This window comes from Salmo salar, chromosome 03, assembly GCF_965601325.2.
Source record: "Salmo salar chromosome 03, fSalSal1, whole genome shotgun sequence".
NCBI lineage: Eukaryota > Metazoa > Chordata > Actinopteri > Salmoniformes > Salmonidae > Salmo > Salmo salar.
Window position 1 is genome coordinate 8,306,765 of NC_138293.1, and position 18,189 is coordinate 8,324,953.

Consider the following 18,189-nt stretch of genomic DNA (forward strand, 5'->3'; position numbering starts at 1 on the left):
ATGACATCCAACCAATTGAGTTGATTTCAGTTGAATGTTTTTTTTTTAAATGACATAGTTGTCGCCCATTACTCCCATTGGTTTTTAGCTAGTGGTGTCAAAAGTTAGCTGAAGTTCCAGGGTTAGGAACCGTTTAAACATTCACTTGTAAAATACTGAATTTATCCTTTACGCACAAAGTTCAATGCAATGAGAAAATTGCAATACGTTAACATAGTTCAAGAGCTCAGGTTGACATTTACATTTATTTCCATCCCATATTTCAGGTTTAGCAACCATCAGACTTAAACTATGTAGAAGTATAAACAAAGCACAAATGTAATTGGTGGCATGTTGACTTAAAGAACAAAAATATATGATATAAACTCACTTTGCCTATGGTACGAGTGTGATCAAGGACCAGAGACTTGAGCTCCCTCTCCTCAGACTCAAAGCCTATCAGCATGTGTTCCACAAACAGAAAGACGATGCAGATACGGTTCCAATGATTACTAAAAACACAAAACAAACAAGGACAAATCTTTACTTATTCTGGAAGAATTAACCATATCTGGGAGAAAGTTAATTCAGACAAACAATTACTTAGCTTTTATTTTTTTATATATAAGTTTTACTATGTTCTACATTGTATCAAAACACAAACACAGACATCAAAACTATGAAATAACACATATGGAATCATGTAGTAACCAAAAAAAGTGTTAATTCAAAATATATTTGATATTTGATATTCTTCAAAGTAGCCACCCTTTGCCTTGATGACAGCTTCGCACACACTTGGCATTCTCTCAACCAGCTTCATGAGGTAGTCACCTTGAATACATTTCAATTAACAGGTGTGCCTTGTTCAAAGTTAATTTGTGGAATTTCTTTCTGTCGTAACGCGTTTGAGCCAACCAGTTGTGTTGTGACGAGGTTGGGGTGGTATACAGAAGATAGGGCTATTTGGTAAAAGACCAAGTCCATATTATGGAAAGAACAGCTCAAAGAAGCAAAGAGAAGCGAGAGTCCAGTATTAGTTTTAGACATTAAGGTTTCTTCAAGTGCAGTCGCAAAAACCATCAAGCGCTATGATGAAACTGGCTCTCGTGAGGACCGCCACAGGAAAGGAAGACCCAGAGTTACCTCGCTACAGAGGATACGTTCATTAGAGTTAGCGGCACTTCAGATTGCAGCCCAAATAAATGCTTCACAGAGTTCAAGAGACACATCTCAACATCAACTGTTCAGAGGAGACTGCGTGAATCAGGCCTTTATGGTCGAATTGCTGCAAAGAAACCACGACTAGAGGACACCAACAAGAAGAAGAGACTTTCTTGGATCAAGAAACATGAGCAATGTTCATTAGACCGGTGGAAATCTGTCCTTGTCTTTGTTTGACGCAGAGTAGGTGAACAGATGATCTCCGGGTGTATGGTTCCCACCGTGAAGCATGGAGGAGGAGGTGTGAAGGTGTGGGGGTGCATTGATGGTAACACTGTCAGTGATTTATTTAGAATTCAAGGCACACTTAACCAGCATGGCTACCATAGCATTCTGCAGCAATATGCCATCCCATCTGGTTTGTGCTTAGTGGGACTATCCTTTGTTTTTCAACATGACAATGAACCAACACACCTCCAGGCTGTGTAAAGGTTATTTGACCAAGAATGAGAGTGACGGAGTACTGCATCAAATGACCTGGCCTCCACAATCACCCGACCTCAACCCAATTGAGATGGTTTGGGATGAGTTGGACCGCAGAATGAAGGAAAAGCAGCCAACAAGTGCTCAGCATATATCGGAACTCATTCAAGACTATCGGAAAAGCATTCCAGGTGAAGCTGGTTGAGGGAATGCCAAGAGTGTACAAAGCTGTCATCAAGGCAAAGGGTGGCTACTTTCAAGAATCTAAAATATATTTTGATTTGTTTAACACTCATTTGGTTACTACATGATTCCTTATGTGTTATTTCATAGTTTTTATTCTACAATGTCGAAAATAGTAAAAATAAAGAAAAACCCTTCAATGAGTAAGTGTCTAGATTTTTGACTGATACTATATATTTTTGTTCTTGCTTTTTGAATATCATGGATATGCTTGCTTTATTACTTCATTCCAACATGTGTGGATGGACTAGCACCTTGAATTCAGAACTTTATACAGTGAAGGTCTTCACCTCTTTCACAACGCATATTGACTTTCTTAAAAAATAAAATGAATAAAGAAAGTCAAATGGCCCTCTGTAGTCTTTCAAAGGGACATTTCCCTCACCAGATGTAGTCAAACAGTTCCCGGCTCCTCTCTCCATACTGCTTCAGGCTTCTCTGGGAGCAGACCAGCTCCATAGACCCCTTCAGTCTTTTCACCTGCTTCAGCCAGTCCTGGCACTGGGCATCAGAGTCCAATGCATGGGGTTCCAGGAGCTCAACACAGGAAACAGATGCATAGACATCCAGAACCTGGCAGAGGAGTGAGACAGAAACATAGTATAGTTACTGGCATGTTTACTATGACATTTCTATCAGCATGTTGGCAGCCTCATTTCAATACAGTATATACTGTACATAACCTGGTAAAAGTTCAACTACCATATATACTGATGTGATACTACTATCATACATTCATATATACTGTATCTTCAACTACTATCATACATTCATATATACTCTATACAAACATTTGGCACATAAAAAAACTGATTTCTCATAACTAAATGCGGCAGTGTGTGGAAAATATATGCACTTAACATCTCTGGGCTGTTCTTCACTAGTGTGATTCTTACCATCTCTGGGCTGTCCTTCACTAGTGTGATTCTTACCATCTCTGGGCTGTGCTTCACTAGTGTGATTCTTACCATCTCTGGGCTGTCCTTCACTAGTGTGATTCTTACCATCTCTGGGCTGTTCTTCACTAGTGTGATTCTTACCATCTCTGGGCTGTCCTTCACTAGTGTGATTCTTACCATCTCTGGGCTGTCCTTCACTAGTGTGATTCTTACCATCTCTGGGCTGTCCTTCACTAGTGTGATTCTTACCATCTCTGGGCTGTCCTTCACTAGTGTGATTCTTACCATCTCTGGGCTGTCTTTCACTGGTGTGATTCTTACCATCTCTGGGCTGTCCTTCACTAGTGTGATTCTTACCATCTCTGGGCTGTCCTTCACTAGTGTGATTCTTACCATCTATGGGCTGTCCTTCACTAGTGTGATTCTTACCATCTATGGGCTGTCCTTCACTAGTGTGATTCTTACCATCTCTGGGCTGTCCTTCACTAGTGTGATTCTTACCATCTCTGGGCTGTCCTTCACTAGTGTGATTCTTACAATCTATGGGCTGTCCTTCACTAGTTTGATTCTTACCATTCTTACCAGGTAAACTGTCAAATTGTACAAATGCTGTGATTCCTTATAAACACGAGGGTTTCTCATGTGGAATTGCAAGGATTAATGTAGCCTAAATAAAGATGAGATTGTAGTTACATGAAAACATTTGTATTATTTGCCTTCCAGGTTTCTATTTTATGGAGCTCGATTGGTGAAATTAGGCTACAGAAATGATTGTAAATGAAGATGTTTCCATAATTGAATGATTTCTAATGAATAGCCTTGTTTTACATGGAAATGCTAAAGAAATATTGGACTTCCACTGTAGCCTAGGCTAACCTAGCCTAGTTTTCGATTGGTTAGAATTAACATATTACCCTATTTAATTTAGAGTTGATCATTTAGGACATCTGTCTACAAAATTGCCCTGCATGGCACAGCCTAGTATCATAAGGGTGTACGACTTTCAAAATTGCTCAGTTGGTAGAGCAGGGTGCTTGTAACGCCAGGGTAGTGGGTTTGATTCCTGGGACCACCCACATGTAAAATGTATTCACGCATGACTGTAAGGCGCTTTGGATAAAAGTGTCTGCTAAATGGCATATTATTATATGCAGAGCATGTGTTGTGTATCTATTGACATAGTGATTGCAAACTAGAGGAACTGATAGTGAACTCCTACTGATGTCTCTATTTGCTGAATTGAGAGGATGGAGTGGGTGCAGGGACAAAACAAGGTCAAGTAAAGTAAACAGACAATGTTTGGAATGGGAGAAGGCTGGCACAGGAGACAGGCTTTACTGGCAGAGTCATTGGGTTGATGACGTGTCCATTTGATATCTAAGATTAAGACAGAGTTGAGTTTGCATATTAATGAATAGTTTCACAGACCAAATCAATCTGTAATATTGTGCATTTATCCCTGTTCTTTTCAAACCCCACACACATCTGTTGTGAACTACTCAGGTCAAGGCCTAGGGTTACCAGGTGCCATAGGCCTATGCAGAGCATAAAGATAAAAACCAAAAAAACAGGACGGTCCAATGATGCCATGAGTGAGTAAATATCCCAACTCAACTCCGTCTTAATGGGATAGTTCACTCAAATCACAAAATGTAATATTGGTTTCCTTACCCTGTAAGCAGTCTAAGACTGCAATCCATGCTTTTGTTGACCTGCCCACTGTCTCCAAACGCTAACGTTGGTGTAAATAAAGTTTGATTTGAAAATGTCATTCAAAATAGCAATGCAAAACAATTAGCTTATTTGTCAAATCCTTCAGAATCTATGTGTTCTATTTGGCCTACAATGTGGTTAATAAAATCCGATTTGGATATATTTGGCTGTTTTCACAAAACAGTGTGAAATATACACATAAACATCCTGAATGTAGGCTAAACTTATTGTGCTGTAAAAAGATGAACTAATTGATTAATCTGTTCTACAGCACATGTCATGTTTCTATTGGCCACAGACAACGATTGTGTAGAATCTCCCTTGTAGAGGTATTCACACAGCACGAAATGTGCAGATCTATGACAGATAATTCTGACATGCTAGTCTTTTGTTCGGGACGATTTTGTGTTGTCCGGAGCTCGCAAGTGCAGTAAATTGCGACACGTGAATGGTATCATTATCATTCCAAACTCGCACATTGAGAGCTTGACATTAGGAAAGCAATATATAATGTTGTAATTTGGGTGAACTATCCCTTTAATCGTAGGTTTAAAAATGGGAACGTGCTAATTAAAACACTTGTATGTGACAAATAAAATGTTGATTTGATTATGTTGTTGTTTTTGCGCTGTTGCCAGTGTCGTCTGTCTGTGTTGTCCGTTTTGTCTTATATTGTGTTTTCATTTTTAATTCTAGCCCTTGTCCACACAGGCGACGTTTTGTCTCTTCCAAGGTCGTCATTGCACAATTCAGTTGCCTGGTTAAATGAAGGTTACATAAAAAATACATTAAATGTTGACATGATCCCAGTTAAAGCCAGTGAACCTGTCTTCTACTGTCGGTCAACAACCTAACATCAAGCAAATACACTGGTTCAAAAGTTTGGGGTCACTTTGAAAGAAAAACAATTTTTTGGGCCATTAAAATAACATCAAATCGATCAGAAATACAGTGTAGACATTGTTAATGTTGTAAATGACTATTGTAGCTGGAAACTGCAGATTTTTTATGGAATATCTACATAGGCGTACAGAGGCCCATTATCAGCAACCATCACTCCTGTGTTCCAATGGCACGTTGTGTTAGCTAATCCAAGTTTATCATTTTAAAAGGATAATTGATCATTAGAAAACCCTTTTCCAATTACGTTAGCATAGCTGAAAACTGTTGTTCTGATTAAAGAAGCAATACAACTGGCCTTCTTTAGACTAGTTGAGTATCTGGAGCATCAAACACATGGTTAGCAGATGTTAATGCGAGTGTAGCGAAATGCTTGTGCTTCTAGTTCCGACCGTGCAGTAATATCTAACAAGTAATCTAACAATTTCACAACATCTACCTTATACACACACAAGTGTAAAGGAATGAATAAGAATATGTACATATAAATATATAGATGAGCGATGGCCGTGCTGCGTTGGCAAGATGCAGCAGATGGTATAGAGTACAGTATATACATATGAGATGAGTAATGTAGGGTATGTAAACATTATATAAAGTGGCATTGTTTAAGTGACTAGTGAAACATTTATTACATCCAATTTTTTATTATTAAAGTGGCTAGAGATTGAGTCAGTATGTTGGCAGCAGCTACTCAATGTTAGTCATGGTTGTTTAACAGTCTGATGTCCTTGAGATAGAAGCTGTTTTTCAGTCTCTCGGTCCCAGCTTTGATGCACCTGTACTGACCTCGCCTTCTGGATGGTAGCGGGGTGAACAGGCAGTGGCTCAGGTGGTTGTTGTCCTTGGTGATCTTTTTGGCCTTCCTGTGACATCGGGTGGTGTAAGTGTCCTGGAGGGCAGGTAGTTTGCCCCCGGTGATGCGTTGTGCAGACCTCACTACCCTCTGGAAAGCCTTACGGTTGTGGGCGGAGCAGTTGCCATACCAGGCGGTGATACAGCCCGACAGGATGCTCTCGATTGTGCATCTGTAAAAGTTTGTGAGTGTTTTCGGTGACAGGACAGGTTTGTGAGTGTTTTCGGTGACAGGCGCTGTTGCGCCTTCTTCACTACACTGTCTATGTGGGTTGACCATTTCAGTTTGTCCGTGATGTGTATGCCGAGGAACTTAAACAACTTCCCACCTTCTCCACTACTGTCCCGTCGATGTGGATGGGGGGTGCTCCCTCTGCTGTTTCCTGAAGTTTCCAGTGTGATTGCAATTGCATCGTCTGTGGACCTATTGGGGCGGTAAGCAAATTGGAGTGGGTCTAGGGTGTCAGGTAGGGTGGAGGTAGGGTGGATTTGTGGGTTCGATTACAGGCTCAAAATGGCCAGAAACAAATAACCTCTCTGGGAAAGACAACATCCGGTGAAATTGCAGAGCGCCAAATTCAAATGACAGAAATAGTAATAATAAACATTCATAATGATACAAGTGTTATACATCGGCTTAAAGATTTACTTCTTGTTAATCCAGCCGCTGTGTCAGATTTCAAAAAGGCTTTACGGCGAAAGCATACCATGCGATTATCTTTGGACAGTGCCCCGCTTACAAAAGCATACAAACATTTTCCAGCCAAGTAGAGGAGTCAGAAAGTCAGAAATATCGATAAAATGAATCACTTACCTTTGATAATCTTCATCTGGTTGCCCTCACAAGACTCCCTGTTACACAATAAATGTTTGTTTTGTTCGATAAAGTCCCTCTTTATATCCAAAAAACTCAGTTTTGTTGGTGCGTTTTGTTCAGTAATCCACTGGCTCAAAGGCGGTCACAACAGGCAGACGAATACATCCTAATAGTACCGGTAAAGTTCGTCGAAAGATGTCAAACAATGTTTATAATTAATCCTCAGGTTGTCTATTGTCTAAATAATCAATAATATTTCAACCAGACAATATCATTTTCAATAGAAAGGAAAAACAACGAACGGCGCGCCCACAGTCACGCGCCCAATCCAGCTCTGCCTACTTCCCCTGTCCACTGACCAAAAGGTCTTTTTACTCATCGTTTTTCAAAATAAAAGCCTGAAAGCATGTCTAAAGACTGTTGACATCTAGTGGAAGCCATAGGAACTGCAATCTGGGTCCTAACCCATTACATTCTGTATAGGCATTGAATTGAAAAACAGCCACATCAAAATATTTCCACTTCCTGGATGGATTTGTCTCAGGTTTTCGCCTGCCATATCAGTTCTGTTATACTCACAGACATTATTTTAACCGTTTTGGAAACGTTAGAGTGTTTTCTATCCAATACTACCAATTATATGCATATCTTAGCTTCTGGGCCTGAGTAACAGGCAGTTTACATTGGGCACCTCCTTCATCCAAGCTTCCCAATGCTGCCCCCTGTCCCTAACAAGATAACTTTCTTCTGAAAGTCGTCAGTCTATTCTTGTTTGAGGAAATTATGTCTATTCCATGCAAAAAATTGCCAAGAAACTGAAGATCTGGTACAACGCTGTGAACCTCTCCCTTCACAGAACAGCGCAAACTGGCTCTAATCAGAATAGAAAGAGGAGTGGGAGGCCTCGGTACACAACTGAGCAAGAGGACAAGTACATTAGAGTGTCTAGTTTGAGAAACAGATGCCTCACAAGTCCTCAACTGGCAGCTTCATTAAATAGTACCTGTAAAACACCAGTCTCAACATCAACAGTGAAGAGGCGACTCCGGGATGCTGGCCTTCTAGGCAGAGTTCCTCTGTCCAGTGTCTGTGTTATTTTGCCCATCTTAATCTTATATTTTTATTGGCCAGTCTGAGATATGGCTTTTCACTTTAATGTTGAGCTATTTTTTACATTCAGCATCACTATGTCAGGGGAAATATAGTATTCTTTCTAACAAAAATATCTACATATATCTCAAGATGTTGTGTATCCCTGGAAATAATCAGAATTCATGTAAACATAACAGTTTTGAAAACATAGCTTGTCCAAAAAAAGAGGTCTCAGGGTATGGGGTAATAGAGAATGGGTAAGTTGAGCCGCCAGTTGTCTTGAACGGGGATGTTGTGCCAATTCATAGGCAAGTTCTCTACATTTGAGTCTACTAAGCTCATGAAAATGTCTGCCGGATTCTTGATATGTTTAATAAGATCAGACTCCATGTCATGACTCTATCAGACTCTATCAAAGCCTCTCTTTCTCACAGGAACATGTTTGTTTTCTTGTTTGTTAATGTACTGAGCTATTTATTGGCTTAACTTGCCCCTGGCCAAATCACACAATTACCCCAAAGCAACCATTTTGACTGTATTAGCTCGCACAGCTACAGGGATGCACTTTTATGCTAGGTTCAGGTCCTCATATTGTAGCTTATAGAGACCCCAACTAATGTATGAAACAGTCTTTAAATTATCTACTTTGGTTTGGATACAAGCACCATGAAACCTACAACACAATACATTTATTTGACTTTGTGAAAATCTGTTTTTTGGAACTAACAACACTTTTTCCATGTGGTTTCTTCCTTCACAGACTCCATGAAATGATGACCTCTTCCTAAATATCACTTATTTTCTTTCTCCTATCTCCCTTGTTCTCACTCTTTTAGATCAGGCAACAGTTGGCCCAAGCAAAGATTTTGTATTTGAGCAATGCCCTGGCCATGTTACTTGGTACAAACTGGGGTCCTACTGTGTTAAGCACTTCAACCAGAGGTTGGACTATACGTCAGCTGAGGTAAATTCAGACTTCTTTCAGGTTTTATCCCACATACCCATGATGTCTCAGTTAAAGGTAGACATACAGTAGCGTACCTCACCACTGGGCACAGACGTCAGTTCAACATCTAGTTTTGATTTAACATTTGACTGAGTTGTCAAATAACATCACCGACAACGATGAGATAGCCTATAGGGACGAGGTCAGAGACCTGGCAGGGTGGTGCCAGGACAACAACCTCTCCCTCAACGTGAGCAAGACAAAGGAGACGATCGTGGACTACAGGAAAAGGAGGACCGAACACGCCCCCATTCACATCGACAGGGCTGTAGTGGAGCAGCTGGAGAGTTTCAAGTTCCTTGGTGTCCACATCACCAACAAACTATCATGTTCTAAACACACCAAGACAGTCTTGAAGAGGGCACGACAACACCTTTTCCCCCTCAGGAGACTGAAAAGATTTAGCATGGGTCCCCAGATCCTCAAAAAAATCTACAGCTGCACCATCGAGAGCATCCTGACCGGTTGCATCAACGCCTGGTACTGCAACTGCTCGACATTCGACCGTAATGCGCTGCAGAGGGTATGCGTAAAGCCCAGTACATCACTGGGACCAAGCTTCCTGCCATCCAGGACCTATATACTAAGCGGTGTCAGAGGAAAGCCCAAAAAATTGTCAAAGACTCCAGTCACCCAAGTCATAGACTGTTCTCTCTGCTACCGCACGGCAAGCGGTACCGGAGCGCCAAGTCTAGGTCCAAAAGGCTCCTTAACAGCTTCTACCCCTAAGCCATAAGACTGCTGAACAATTAATCAAATGGCCACCCGAACGATTTGTTTTTACACTGCTGCTACTCGTTGTTATTATCTATACATAGCCAATTTACCCCTACCTACGTGTACAAATGACCTCAACTAACCTGAACCCCCGCACATTGACTCGGTACCGGTACCCCCTGTATATAGCCTCTATATTGTTATTTTATTGTGTTACTTTTTATTGTATTTTTTAATTGAGTTTATTTAGTAAATATTTTCATAACTCTATTTCTTGAACTGCATTGTTGGCTTAGTAAGCAAGCATTTCACGCTAAGGTCTACCTACACCTGTTGTATTCGGCGCATGTGACAAATCAATTTTGATTTGATTTGATATGTGCTGGTTGGGACAACATGCCACGAATAGATGATACTTTAGTTAACATCCACTATAAGATTAAAGGATGCTGCATCAGAGTGAGGGGCTGAAGCAGCCTTGACAGGTTAGAGATGGACAATAGGTTGAACCCATAGATTTAGAATGGATCCCATACCTTCCCATTCATTGCCCTGTTGGAGTAGTGCACCCAAACAGAGACTGGCATGGCACAGCCTAGTATTATAAGGGTGCACGTCTTTCAAAATTGCTCGGTTGGTAGATCAGGGCGCTTGTAATGCCAGGGTAGTGGGTTTGATTCCTGGGACCACCATTACTTAAAATGTATTCACGCATGACTGGGAAATGCTTTGGATAAAAATGTCTGCTAAATGGCACATTATATTATATTATTATTACGTCAAGGTGAAATGAATAAATGTTGAATCTAAATAACATAATGTGTAGAGAATGAGTCTTACATTCCTTGATAAAATATATTTATCGTTCCAAAACCTGCTCATGACAATAGTTCAGGCACAAACCGCAGCTGAAACACAAATTGCTCAAAAACGAATGGTACGTAAGTGGTTTCTGACTGTGCAATTGAAATCAAGGTGAGAGTGAGGTTGGCTCTAAAATGCAGGTGCTGGGGAATGCAGTGCAATCAGGTTTAGGCAACTGCCTTATCTAGCCTTATCTCCTAAAATGTGGGTCTGAACCACTTTTGAAGGCTAAAACGCAGCTAAACTAAAGACACTATAACAGCTGCTTGTGTTCACTATTCAAATTGATCATCATGATAAAATCCAGAAGAGTTGTCATGGCCCCCCAACTGCTTCTGTCCTCATGCTTGGTCTCTGTCTGTCTGTTCTCCCATAGCCTCACCAGTACCTCTGCACTGTCAGATACCTTTTGCCTTATAGCTTAGTCTCAGACATCACAACCACACCAAAACTCTACAAAATGTTAGAGAAAGCCCATGGTTCAAAGACAAAGCCTTTGTCAGTTCAAGATTTCCATCACAGTCAAGATTTTACAAAAAGGACTGTGTTTAAAAAGGCTAAACACAGTGTACTTGAGACTTCTGTACATCGATTTCTTGCTCTTTGTGAATCTATTTTCATAATGAATGATGTTGATATTGCTTCAGTTATTTTAATTTGAGACATCATGCATTGCTACAAATATCTTCATTCATCAATAATCTTTGCCCGACTTTTTTGGACCTGGCCTTATACCAATATTTAGGAATCCGATGGGGACAAATACCAATACACCCTAATGTCTATTGGTGTAATGTGTGGGAGGAGTAGCTGACCAGGAGGGTGAAGTTAATGATTACAGTATATTATGAAATGTTCAGATAGAAATGTGTTGTGTAGAACAGATTATTATTAATATTTTTGTTATTTTTATTTAACTAGGCAAGTCAGTTTTAAGAACAAATTCTTATGTACAATGATGGCCTACCCCAGCCAAACTCGGACGATGCTGGGCCAATTGTGCACCGCCCTATGGGACTCCCAACCACGGCCGGATGTGATGCAGCCACAAACGTGTCCATTTGATATCTAAGATTAAAACAGAGTTGAGTTTGCATATTAATGAATAGTTTCACAGACCAAATCAATCTGTAATATTGTGCATTTATCCCTGTTCTTTTCAAACCCCACACACATCTGTTGTGAACTACTCAGGTCAAGGCCTAGGGTTACCAGGTGCCATAGGCCTATGCAGAGCATAAAGATAAAAACCCAAAAAACAGGACGGTCCAATGATGCCATGAGTGAGTAAATATCCCAACTCAACTCTGTCTTAATGGGATAGTTCACTCAAATCACAAAATGTAATATTGGTTTCCTTACCTTGTAAGCAGTCTAAGACTGCGATCCATGCTTTTGTTGACCTGCCCATTGTCTCCAAATGCTAACGTTGTGTAAATAAAGTTTGATTTGAAAATGACATTCAAAATAGCAATGCAAAACACTTTGCTTATTTGTCAAATCCTTCAGAATCTATGTGTTCTATTTGGCCTGGTTAAATGAAGGTTACATAAAAAATACATTAAATGTTGACATGAACCCAGTTAAAGCCAGTGAACATGTCTTCTATTCAACAATCTAACGTCAAATAAATATACCAACATAAAATTATAATTGACACATCTCTTCTCTCTAGCGGGCCAATATTGTGTTGGAATGCACAACTCCACTTCATGATAAGCCTAACTTCAAATATGCTCAATAGGCTACTACATTTTAAGATGATAAAATATGATGAACTTTCTTCGTTGTTATGACATTTTGTCATATCTTCTGAAATGCTTTTAAATGGTTAATTGTACTCATAAGGTACTGAATTAAAAACAAACCAAAACAACAGACCTTATAAGGATAGAGACAAACAAGGAAGCATGCAGAGGTGAAGAGGAGATAGAGGAGGGGTATGAGACAGATACACTATAAAAGCAGAGAGCGGTGAGTGAAAGAATTAGAAAGTCAAAAGAATAGAAAAGAAAGAGTTCACACTTTGGTAAGACAATTGTTTTACTTCTTGTATCCATTTTTTGCATCAATCTTTTATTTTTCTCCTTTAGCTAACTTATGCTCTTTTACCTGTGTTAATCAATACAAACAAACAGATAGAGAGACAGACAGACAGAAGACAAGATGAAGGTCCTACTCGTTCTGGCGATGATGTTCCTCGGGGCCTCTGCCCACCCCTGCCCCCATACCTTTGCAGGTGAGCATCAATGCTATCATGATCATGTCAAACCCAGAGTGGCTACTGTATACTTTGAGTTTGGAAGTGGTGTTGTTTTCAGTTTTAATTGTCTTTAGGGGTAAAATAACCAAATTATGAAAGAGGTTGGTTAAACATTTCCAGTTAAGATAGTCTGTTTATAAGGAATTGACTTAAGTCACAGAGTAACATATTTCTAATGTAAACTACTCAGAAGTGGTAGGGGGTATGTTGAGTCATTTTTTACATTCAGCATCACTACATCATAGTATTCTTTCTAACAAATATATCTACATATATCTCAAGATGTTGTGTATCCCTGGAAATAATCAGAATTCATGTAAACATAACAGTTTTGAAAACATAGCTTGTCCAAAAAAAGAGGTCTCAGGGTATGGGGTAATAGAGAATGGGTAAGTTGAGCCGCCAGCTGTCTTGAACGGGGATGTTGTGCCAATTCATAGGCAAGTTCTCTACATTTGAGTCTACTAAACCCATGAAAATGTCTGCCGGATTCTTGATATGTTTAATAAGATCAGACTCCATGTCATGACTCTATCAGACTCTATCAAAGCCTCTCTTTCTCACAGGAACATGTTTGTTTTCTTGTTTGTCAATGTTCCTCTTCAGTGTCACTCTGTCAATTTTTCCTCCCTAACTGCTGCTTGAATGGACTTTTTCCCTTCTCTCACTTCCTTGGCTGCTCTTTCAAGAACCTCAAGGGAGGCTAGACCCCTGCTTGTTTTGCATTTGTATACACGGGGCATGATCGTGCATTTTTATTGCTACAGAGCAGACACTACCTTGAGTTCATATGCATGACAAATGGAAAAAATACTATGCATATTATGTATAAAACTGACTAAATGTAATTAGCATTTGTATGGGGTGTGTTGAGCTATTGGCTTAACTTGTCCCTGGCCAAATGACACAATTTACCCCAAAGCAACCATTTTGACTGTATTAGCTCATGCAGCTACAGGGATGCACTTTCATGCTAGGTTTAGGACCTCATTTTGTTGCTTATAGAGACCCCAACTGATATATGAAAGAGTCTTAAAACAACCTATTTTGTTTTAGATACAAGCACCATGAAATCTATAACACAATACATTTATTTGACTTTGTGGAATTCCGTTTTTTGGAACTAGCAACACTTTCTCCATGTTTCTTCCTTCATGAAATGATGACCACTTCCTAAATGTTTGGTCACATTCATTTAATTAATGTCGTGTATGGTTTCCTAGAAACAAGGGGTTGCTCAACTAACCCGTTGGCACAACGTACCCCACTCTCCCCTACAGCCTTACCTCTGTTTTACTTGCTATATTATTAGCTCTGTCTGTTTGTATCACTTGTTTTCTCTCTCCTATCTCTCTTGTTCTCCCTCTTTTAGATAATTCAACAGTTAAACTACTAGAGAATTATGTCATTGAGCAATGCACTGGTCATGCTGCTTGGTACAAACTGGGGTCCTACTGTATTAAGCACTTCAACCAGATGTTGGACTATACGTCAGCTGAGGTAAATTCAGACTTCTCTCAGGTTTTATCCCACGTATCCATGATGTCTCAGTTAAAGGTAGACATACAGTAGTGTACCTCACCACTGGGCACAGATGTCACATCTAGTTTTGATGGATTGAGTTGTCAAGTATCGTGAATTCAAAGTGAAATAAACAACAATTTGAACCATGTCATTGGATTTAGGTTAAACTTTGGGTGAAAAAAAATCCTAAATTCCTGTACTGTACGCTAATGACTTTTTCCTAATCCAACCAGTTTTCCACATTGATTCAATGTCATCAGAAGGAAAAACATAGATTTTTTGATTGAAACGACATGGTAACAACTTTGATTTGATTTAACAAGTTTGTGCCCACTGGGTCTATATCTGCTGTGTGATTTTACCTCCATAAGTAACTCTCAAAGCATCATCAATATTAATCCAACTCTAAATATGTTTTCTCTGTTTCCTTAATGTCTACATCACACAGAATCACTGCAAATCTGTGAAGACTGGTGCTCATCTGGTATCAACCCACAATGCTGAGGAAAACAATGCCCTGGATGAATTCACTCAGTGGAGCAGCCGACCAAACCCTCGCATCTGGCTCGGTGGTTATGCACTAACTGACCCTTCACAGGTGTTAATAATCATAAGAACTAGTGGTGGGCACCAAAATCCATGATATCGATATTGCTTGATGTATCAATATGAGCAAGGCATATCGTGATATTGGTTTATCCCTTCCTGTTAACATACACTTTTATGTAAAAGGGTATACATGATTGTGCCTCTTACAGACCTTCTCACAGGCTCTCAACTGAGCATACATAATTGCCTGCTATTGGGCCATCGACAATGGATGGAAACTGGTTGGGTGGGTTTAGGCTTCTAGAACATTCACACCTGGTCCAATGGGCAATCAGCAAGCCGTTGTCTAGACTTCATAGAACCGTGGAAGTCAACAGAAAAGTGAACATTCATGTGGTTGCAAGGTTGTCATGAAGCCAGTATATACACTGAGTGTATAAACATTAGGAACACCTTCCTAATATTGGTTTTGAAAGCATTCCACAGGGATGCTGGCAAGGGAAATGTTGACTCCAATGCTTCCCACAGTTGTGTCAAGTTGGCTGGATGTCCTTTGGGTGGTGGACCATTCTTGATACACACGGGAAACTGTTGAGCATGAAAAACCAAGCAGTGTTACTTTTATTCACACACTCAAACCAGTGCGCCTGCCACCTACTACCATACCTCGTTCAAAGGCACCTAAATATTTTGTCTTGTCCATTCACCCTCTGAATGGCACATATACACAATCCATGACTCAATTGTCTCAAGGCTTAAAAATCCTTCTTTAGCCTGTCTCCCTTCCTTCATCTATACAAATGTAAGTATATTTAACAAGTGACATCGATAAGGGATCATAGCTTTAACCTGGATTCACCTGGTCAGTCTATGTCATGGGAAGAGCAGGTGTTCCTAATGTTGTTTACACTCATTGTATATCAATATTGTTTGGGGAAAAAATGCAACTGTATTGACATCAACTTTTTGATATCGGTGCCCATCACTAATATGAACTGACTAAAATGAATCTCAAAACAAGTAGTGTTCACTGTTCAAATTGGCCATCATTAGCAAAAGCAGGTGGGCAACACCAGTTATACCCCCTTGCTTGCCCCTATGTTTTGGTCAGTTATATGTCCTGCTCTCTCTCTCTCACAGGCTAGCAACTTCCTCTGGGCCGATGGGTCTAATATGGATTTCTTTGCCTGGATTCAGGAACCCAAGCAACCATCCGGTGATGGACGTTGCATGGAGATGAACTGGCTCGGTAAGCAAGGGATAACTGGCTGTGGTTGGAATTGTGCTGGTGAAACCTTTACATTTCTACTGCTTGAGTACTGGCACTTCTTCTAGAATATTCTGGGACCTTTTTTTTTATTCCAAAAGGTGTTGTGGGGGTGGGAGGCAAGAAAATGTTTCATTTTATTTTTGTTTCTGACATATCATGACATATTCTAAGAATACTATACATTTCTTTCATTTAACGTCTCCATCTCTATTCATCTTCTCAGAAACCGGCAAATGGAATGATAAACCATGTAGCCAGAAGAACTTCTTTGTGTGTGCCTTTAAACCTGACGGAGGCTGCCCAAGAGTGGAAGATACCGATAGATTGGAGCCTGAGGTGTCTCAGTTGAATCCGATGACAGATGAGTAGTATATACCTGTCAGATATGCTTTGCCTTATATAGCTTTAGTCTCAGACATCACAACGACACCAGGACCCTGTAAAACGTTAGAGAAAACCCATGGCTCAAAGACAAAGCTTTTGTTGGATTAAAGATTTCCACATCACAGTCAGTTTCAATCCACCCAAAGTATGAATTTCTGATACTGGTTGTATTTGAATATTCTAAACACATTGCATTTGAGAATACTATATTTTGTCAGAAAACAATGTAACCCAATCTATTTTCTGGATGAATGGTGTTGATATTGCTTCAGTTGTTTGGAAGATGAGACATTACGCATTGCTTGGTTAGCAAATAAAAATGAATATTTTCATCCATCTTATCCATGACCTCCCTCTCTTTTCTAAACTGGCGATTCAACAAGTGTCTCCACAATTCCCTCTTGTGATTCCTCATGCAGCTGTAGGCCTATACATTTACCACAACTATTCACTTACTATGTAGACAGACAGTAAGTAATGCACTTCAAATGAGATGAACCCAATTCAATTCCCTAAATGGATATGTGCTGGTTGGGACAACATGCCACGAATAGATGATACTTTAGTTAACATCCACTATAAGATTAAAGGATGCTGCATCAGAGTGAGGGGCTGAAGCAGCCTTGACAGGTTAGAGATGGACAATAGGTTGAACCCATAGATTTAGAATGAAATCCCATACCTTCCCATTCATTGCCCTGTTGGAGTAGTGCACCCAAACAGAGAGCATGAGTGATTGGACTTCAATACATTTTCACGCAAGGCCACTTATTTTAAAAACAAGTAGACGCTATTGTAGCGTCGTTAGCTTAGCTCTGCTTTAGAAAGATTATACTCAAATCAGTCACATCGTTGGTTTAGAGCGCAGCTGTGCATTAGGTTAAACGTGATTGCTCTGTCCAAACAAGAATGAGTTCAGCTGAATTGCTGCAAAACTGTTAACAAGTCAAGTGTCTGTCCAATCAGCAACCTCTGATAAATAATGGGAAGGGGGCCGGTGCGGTTTTAGACACATGAACCAATGTGGCGTGCTTCTTTACATATGGCCAAAATATGTTTATCTTGTTATTAGAATTGCAGACTTCGCCCTCATTACAGGTAAACTGTCAAATTGTACAAATGCTGTGATTCCTTATAAACACGAGGGTTTCTCATGTGGAATTGCAAGGATTAATGTAGCCTAAATAAAGATGAGATTGTAGTTACATGAAAACATTTGTATTATTTGCCTTCCAGGTTTCTATTTTATGGAGCTCGATTGGTGAAATTAGGCTACAGAAATGATTGTAAATGAAGATGTTTCCATAATTGAATGATTTCTAATGAATAGCCTTGTTTTACATGGAAATGCTAAAGAAATATTGGACTTCCACTGTAGCCTAGGCTAACCTAGTCTTGTTTTCGATGGTGAGAGTTAATATATTACCCTGTTCAATTTAGAGTTGATCATTTAGGACATCTGTCTAC

The 18,189-nt window shown here is 39.9% G+C and overlaps 1 protein-coding gene across 1 annotated transcript; it reads left to right on the forward strand.

The window, feature by feature from the left end:
* Positions 1-12,697: 12,697 nt before the first annotated feature.
* Positions 12,698-17,063, forward strand: LOC145877537 (C-type lectin lectoxin-Thr1-like). The gene is made up of 6 exons (XM_082973244.1): positions 12,698-12,761; positions 12,871-12,971; positions 14,368-14,495; positions 14,968-15,117; positions 16,209-16,317; positions 16,562-17,063. The coding sequence occupies exons 2-6, from the start codon at positions 12,899-12,901 to the stop codon at positions 16,705-16,707; spliced, it is 606 nt and encodes a 201-aa protein (XP_082829370.1). The 5' UTR covers positions 12,698-12,761; positions 12,871-12,898; the 3' UTR covers positions 16,708-17,063.
* Positions 17,064-18,189: the final 1,126 nt, after the last annotated feature.